Consider the following 7559-nt stretch of genomic DNA (forward strand, 5'->3'; position numbering starts at 1 on the left):
GAAACCCCTAGTAGCTACCAGGAGGCAGGAGAAGCTTTCCCATGTTTTGGGCTCTGGTGCAACAGCCAATGACAGAATTTGGCCCACTGTTCAGGCTGTGAGGGAAGTTACTACAAGAAACATGACTAGCAGTTACCAGATCAGCTTCACAGAGAAATACAAGGGGTTTGTTTGAAAAAAAAGTCATGTTTCAGTCAAAGCAATCGCTTGACTTAATGGCAAAACACCATTCATGAGAACACTTTCTAAAAGCTGATTTTTAGCAGCCATTTAGCTGACTTAGCAGTTGATTTAGCACTTACAGTTGCAAATCCACAGTCCACCTTGCTGATTTTCTCTATTGACTCCACTGCGTCTCTTCCCAGTTCTAAGAGCGTGGGATCTCTTGTAGCACGGTACAGATACGTTGCACTCTCAATCAGCTCTGCAAAAAAACCCCAAACATTTGCAAGCATAAAGATTACCAAACCATGTACACAAGGAAGATGAGATATTCCTTGAACTAATTTAAGAATACTACTTTAAGATGATCAGGTAAACAGCCTAGCTTGCCTTGTATTTCCTCTGGCTCAAGCACAGATACTTGCTTTTACTAAGGATGTGCTACAAAGAAATTCACTCTAACCAGATTGCATCAGCTCAGGTGAAAGTGAATAATGCTCCCCTCCCACATTCAGAGAGTGGGCGGGGAGCAAAGGGGAAAAGGATTAAAACTCAGTTGTCAAAGGAAGAAAAGAAAGATGCTTCTAGAAAGGATTACAAACAAGAAATTCCACCCCCAAAGTATTTTTAAACAATACCATAAGCCTCGGAAACAGGGGTATCTAAAACACCACGAAAACAGGCACTATGGAAATACTCTATATAGGCAACACACGCACTGTGCTGTGTTTACTTACTAAAGAAACAGGTCTTTTTGGATGCTATAATACATTTGAAAGCTAATGCTGAGGAGTATTTTGGGTAGAAGTGTCCAATGTGGATGTCACCTGAACACTCAGACCAAAAGGAAATTAATTATTCTCATTTACAAAGTTTTACTGACCTAATAATCAGGTGTGATTTTTTTTTTGTCAGAGTTGTAAAAAACAGAAAAAAAGACAGATCATTTCAGTGCAGTATCACAGACAACATATAATCCCTCTTGTATGTTGAGCTTTACTAGTGCAACTAGAATTAGTTTGTTTCAGGAACTCAGCAGAATTAGTGTGGTCTATTCATACTCACTCTCACTTCCTAAATTTAAAGGACACAGGCAATCACATTAACATTTTGCTTGACTTTAAAACATCCCATGTCAGACAGTCTAACACTTAAACGTGTCAAATCCTACATTGTGAACCCAATTCATTAACAGGCCCCCTTTATATAGTAGCACTATGGTTTGCTTCCTTTAAAAAGTAGCCCTGCCTTTGTGAATGGCAGAAAGCAAAATGTGTAGCTTTGACTATGGAAATCACTGGTAAAATGCATGCAGGAACTACGTCAAAGCAAAACTGGGGAGGAACTTTTGGAGGGCAGGTGTTGCTAACATTTGATCTTACCACCAGAGCAAAAGCAGGAGTCCACGTTCGTTTTTATTTCATTTCTGCTTACCAGGCCTGAGTGGATATCCTTCTCTCTTGTCCACCGTATAGCCCTGGGGAATGTTGTAGAACTCAGGCAGCCCACCAAACTGCTTCCAGACAGTGTAATAGTTGAGGAAGGTTCGCATGGCATTATCTACGTCCCCAATTAGGCTCTGAGAGAGAGGAAACAAGTAGCAAAGCAACATCTAGGTGAAGAAGAAACAGCAGTGGAATTGATACAATAACACTCCTATATTCAAAGCAAGAGATGTGACAGAAATGGGTTGTTCAACAGGTCTGAATGATGTAAGTAATATTTAGGCATGATGCCTTAAGAATAGATAGGATTAAGGAGATAGGTGCTGCTTTTCCATTGGATCACTTTCCGCATACCTAAATAATATGAAGTCTCTTTGATTTTTAGTTAACGGAAGGCTGGGTTTCTTCAGTCAACATTTCTTTTAGTCAATCACAGCATCCAGTGTATTTCACTGGGGATAACAAAGTCCCAGACCAAATGTAAGTACTGATGAGAAAGCAAACCTCTCAGTGGGAAAGTATTCACACAAATAAAGCATTTATAAGGTGGTGGAAAAAGAGGTGTGATTTTCTTTTACCTTACGTTCCCATCTGGATTATGAGATCACTGTCAGTGGAGTTTGCTACAAAAAACCTGCCCTGCCATCATGCTTAATGGGAGACTTTCTTTATAGACCATAGATAAAGTCAACATCTGCTCTTCTACATGCTCAGACTACTATAGATTTCACCAGAGATCAAAACAAACTCTTCAATCAGCACAGATGAGGGTTATATTTGTAACTTTCATATTAAAGACCAACCCAAGACAGATGAACAAAATCACCATATGCTACTGGTATGACAGCTCTTACCTGTAGGCCTGGCCAGTAGGCCTCCAGGGACTGAAACACAGGCATGGACACTGTTCCTTTGTACATCTGAACCCAGAGGTACCAGTCATCAAACTTTGTGTAATTTTTGATAGCTTTGTTATATTCTATAAAGAAACATAGATGGGTAGGTAATCCAACAAAAAAAATCCTTTTTTAAGAATGAGAGAAGCCCCTTTTTTACTTGAACCATGTCAAATGAATGACTTCTTGGGATGCTCACTTTGGTAACTCTTTGTAACACAGACTGTTCAAAAATATTACAACAAAGGCTTCAGGAACAGTCTTGAATGTACCCTATTAGATTATTCATCTTCTTCTTCCACAGTCCCACGTGCAAAGTTCTTACAGGTGCAGTCAAGGAAGCATTTCTGGGACCCTTCACACAGAAAACAAACTGCTCACCTAGAAACATGGACATCAGCTCCTTGTCCTGCAGGAGAATGGCTCCTTTAACAAGGTATTCAAAGTAGGAGTCCACTCCGGCCCCAATGCCAGCATCTTGGGCCACCCACTTGGCAGTTATCACATCAATGTGGTTACCAACCTGGAAGAAGTGAGGAGAGGAGGAAAGAGGAAGTTAAAGTAGAAATAAAGCTAATCTACTAAATTATGATTAAAAAATCCCCACAACACAACCACACAAGAAAACCTTGACCTTCTTTCAGACTGTTCATTTCACAGATTCACAATGTCCATAACCAACTAGCATTTTCTCCATTACATGACACATTTATCAGTATCAGAGAAGTACAAACTGTAGAAAACACAGCTTTGGAATTTTGTGCTTCCAATATAAATGCTGCACTGGCCAAAACAAAACACCATTACACTACTGTAAAAATGCACAATTTCAACATGTGTCTGGTCCTAATTCACATCCTACAAAAGAGTAGAGGAGGATGAAGAGGTACAGATGCAGAGATGGAGGCCCGGGATGTCAAAGGCATGAGAGCTGCCATGCTAATATTTAAATAGATCCTTCTAACCTGGGACTCTTCAGCCTAGAAAGAGACCCAGATGATGGAGAATATAATACACAATTGTGACTTGCTTAACAAAGATGAAAAAACCCAGCTATTCAGTTTCTTTCTTGAACAAGGATTAGGGGCATAAACAAAAAAATAAACAGATCCCAAAGCAAACAAAAGGAACACTTCTTCATACAGCATATGAACAAATCTCTTGCACTTCACATATGCAACACTAGGAGCTCACATAGGTTCAAAAAGCAGCTATCGAAATTAACTGAAGAAAGATTGACCAGGAGATAGTGAACACTATCCAGAGATAATGCTTCTAGCTCTGGATATTCCCAAAATGCCAAAGCTGTAGAGGCTGGGAGTATCCTGTTGCACTTGCTGTGCTCTTATTTTCTTCCGTAGGTTGTTGTCACACCAGGCATCAGACAGACCTTTTTTTAATCTGTTACAGCTGCTGTTATAAAAACTGCAATACCCAGTAGAAGGCATTTGTCCCCCAACCACATCTGTTATGGAACAGAACAATGGCATAATGTTGGGTTGCACCACTAAAGCAGAGATGTGGATGCTGCAGGTGTTCAAGAACAACGTCAAACATGCGACTTCAACCCACTTATTAGCACTATGGTTATTTATCTAGTTCTGTCTCCTCTCTGTTTATGCTTAGAATTGCATCCACAAAACTATACAAAAGCAGGCCAGCAAATTCAAAGTCCATTCCTCACTCACCAGCCCAATATCTGAGCGATTTTTCCACAGCGCCTTCAAAGCCTTCCTGGCAACATCCTCAAACACCGGGTCACCAGTAAGGTGGCTTAAAGTGGCAAATTCCACTATAAATGTACCAATTCCAGCAGTACAGGTAACTGGGGTTTCCCCAGGGTTTACTCCGTGCAGCAAGTTCACTGTTCCATATGGCATCCCAGTTGGAGTCTGAAAAGCTGAAACATAGTATTTTTGTTTCACATGAGTGTTCAGTTACGTTTGACAGACTGTCAAGCAAACATGTGCCTCACATTCCACTGCAGACAGGCAAGAAGCAGGACTGGAGCAATTGCAGTCACTGCAAAGAACGAAAACAGAAGTAGAGTGTGATCCTGGGAGGGGCAGAGAGGGTACCCCAAGCTACACACAGTCCTGGGAAGATACCGCAGATCTCTTCCACCTTGCCCAGAGCAGCAGACTGCATCCCTACTTTTTTTACAGCACAAGCAGGGTAGTCAAAATAGTCTAAACACACTGGTCAGGGAAGTGCAAACACTGAGCCTGCGATTACTCAGCGGTAGCCCAGGGTGCACACCACACAAGGAAACAGTGCCATGCTATCAGGGCACTCATCCCAGCAGCAGCCCACAAAGGGGTAGATAAGGCTGCATCTTCTTGGTTTTACAAGCTGCTGTTTCACAGCCTTTATTTATTATTTATATTAAATATATTTCCCCTCAGCAAGCAACAGACTGATGTGTTAAGTGCGTACAACACTTGGCATGCATATATACAACTGGTATCATGCACTTCACAATGTTTTCCCCGCAAGCTAAACCTGCTTTGAGCTCAAGGAATGCAGGACTATTTTATGAGTTTACACATCAAACCGTGCCATCTCCATCAAACACACCAGTCACCTCATGAACTACAGCACAGCAACACAAACCAGACAAGTTCTCACCCGGCAGGAGCTTGCGAGCTGCTTCCTCCGCCATCCTGAGGAGAGGTCCAGAGCACGGCCAGCCCACTTCTACTTCAACGCCAGCCTTCTTCGACAGCAAGTGAGCGGAGAGGAGACCACCCACCACTGGAAGGTACACAGTGAGAATACCATTAAAGAATGTGAGGGAGGAATGAAATCTGAAACCAGTTCTATTTATTTGTATTTATCATGATGCAGAGGCAGTGTTTATGGAGAAGGAAAGTGAGGTGGCTCATTTTTAACAGCCTAATGAAGTATGCCGCAAAAGAAGAGTGGTTGGTTTGTTTCTTCCTGCCTGTTTGCACTGGGTAGCAGATATATATCTTCCATTATTGTAGAAGCATCAGATCCCACTTGCCCTACTATATCTGCACTGCCCGGCAGACAATCAGAAAGCTAACACTATAATGAACACGAACCTCTGTGAGAGGAATTCTGTTTCATTTCTTCCAGACAGCTTAATGCTATGTTTGTGTAAAGTAATACAGTGTACCTTCTTAAATTCCTTGGAAAAAAATGTCTAGGCCAGTGTCAAGAATTTCAGTGTGACTGACAGAGGCAGGGAGTTATTAGCCCTTTTCACAGGCTTGTCTACTGTCACATAACAAGCACAAACACAGAGAAATTACACTGCTGCAAAAACTGGCTCACCAATATTTGACAGGAGAAACAAAAAAAGCATAACTAACAGTTTTGTTCCCTGCCAGTGTCTTTTAGTTGGACAGTACCAAAGCAGCTAAGCGTTCAACCGGGTACAAGACTCCAAAGGCCCTTGTGATTTTGAAGAAAAAAGACAAGTTTCACTTTATGACGCTAAAGCAAGAAATTAACAATCTCTATTCCAAAACAGTATGTAAAAAAGGTAGTATACAATTTGTACTGTTTCAGTGGAAGAGATGTTTATTCCAAAGCTTAAAACCTGGCACGAGAATATTGAAACTGCCACGTCTACTTCTGTTTGTGTTGAGGCAGGAAACAGAAAGGTGATGTGCAAAGACAAAAAGGAAGTGACATTTGTTTGGGATTCTTCTGTGTGTTTACATGTCCTGTTATACCGCATTACAAATTCACTCTGACCGCTGCCTCGCGTTACCTCTGTGTACAGTTCAGAGACTCATACAGGAAGGTAATCCAGCATAAACACCACAGAAAAACCCACCTCACCTCGAATATTAGTTTCAAAGACAGATGCATTGACATCAATATCAAAATCCACCCCTTCCTGCAGTACATTGACGACTCGCTGGAACTCGGAAACATTTCCCAAGATCTGCAGGGGGAGCAGCATGAGAGAGAACAAGGCTGAGAGTTCACGGGAAAACAGAGGCGCAATTCAATGTTAGGGGCTAATTCTAGTTTTGTTTTACTATTTACTAATTTAATTTTTTTTTTTACTATCTACTACAGTAGATGTTAATAAGTGTTCCTCTTTGTTGTAAAATATACAGACTTATGAATTAATATCTGTTGCATTAATCCAACCTCTTTTCCAACATACTGACTACTTTTCTATTACAATGCCAACTTCAGAGCAAGGTCAGTTTGTGTAAATTTTGTACATATGTATGTGGATAGATATGACCATCCTTTCTCCTGCAGGCTAAAGGTTTAAAACTCCAGGCCTTCATATGCTTAAACATATGGACCCCGTTGTCAGTAATAGGAGTAGTTTCACAGGGCTTAAAAAGTTACCCAGGGCAAGATTCAGTTTGAGGCTAAGATGCCTCCATGTAAGAATCTATAGATGAGTTAGGCGCTTAAGGGCCTGTTATTGCTTGTGGAGCATGGGATTGCATCCTAGACCATTTCAGATGCCCTGTGATAACCTGCAAGGCTGCTACTCCAGAAAGGTACAAATACATGTCACATATGTTGGGTATCTACAAAGAGCTTGGACATCTTAAGTGCCACTAGTTGCTTGTGTTTAGGCAGTTGAATCTCACTCTTGCATAAGTTGCAATAACAAGTCTGATGAGGAGCGGCTGAGGGAACTGGGGCTGTTTAGCCTGGAGAAGAGGAGGCTGAGGGGAGACCTCATCGCGCTCTACAACTACCTGGAAGGAGGTTGTAGCGAGGTGGGTGTCAGTCTCTTGTCCCAAGTAACAAGCAATAGGACAAGAGGAAATGGCCTCAAAAAAAAAAAGCAATTGTTTCACCTCATTTCAAAACATTTTTGTTGCACACTTTAGGTCTCTATTCCAGAGCTAGAAGGGGCAGGGAGCTCTGGCCACCTGCCTCCCAGTGCTGCAACGAAACCTCCACAGCCAATTCATAACTGACTTTCCGTCACCACCGCGTAAGAACCAGGTGTGAAGAAGGAGGCTGACAGCGGCCTTGAGCGGGCTGAAGGCCGGGCCGCAGCCGCGGGGCCGAGCCCCGGCGGTGGGGGGGCAGCTCGTACTCACTA

General features: G+C 42.1%; 1 protein-coding gene across 1 annotated transcript in view; it reads right to left on the minus strand.

The window, feature by feature from the left end:
• EDEM2 (ER degradation enhancer, mannosidase alpha-like 2) overlaps positions 1-6422 on the minus strand; it is a gene marked incomplete at its 5' end in the record, with an annotated part of 7504 nt that extends 1082 nt beyond the window's left edge. Inside the window, 7 exons of the mRNA XM_009573525.1 lie at positions 303-424; positions 1597-1741; positions 2462-2586; positions 2885-3026; positions 4192-4403; positions 5132-5257; positions 6317-6422. Coding sequence (XP_009571820.1) covers positions 303-424; positions 1597-1741; positions 2462-2586; positions 2885-3026; positions 4192-4403; positions 5132-5257; positions 6317-6422 — 978 coding nt within the window. The remainder of the gene's footprint in view (positions 1-302; positions 425-1596; positions 1742-2461; positions 2587-2884; positions 3027-4191; positions 4404-5131; positions 5258-6316) is intronic.
• Positions 6423-7559: the final 1137 nt, after the last annotated feature.

The sequence above is a fragment of the Fulmarus glacialis genome, unplaced genomic scaffold (genome assembly GCF_000690835.1).
Source record: "Fulmarus glacialis isolate BGI_N327 unplaced genomic scaffold, ASM69083v1 scaffold27002, whole genome shotgun sequence".
Classification (NCBI taxonomy): domain Eukaryota; kingdom Metazoa; phylum Chordata; class Aves; order Procellariiformes; family Procellariidae; genus Fulmarus; species Fulmarus glacialis.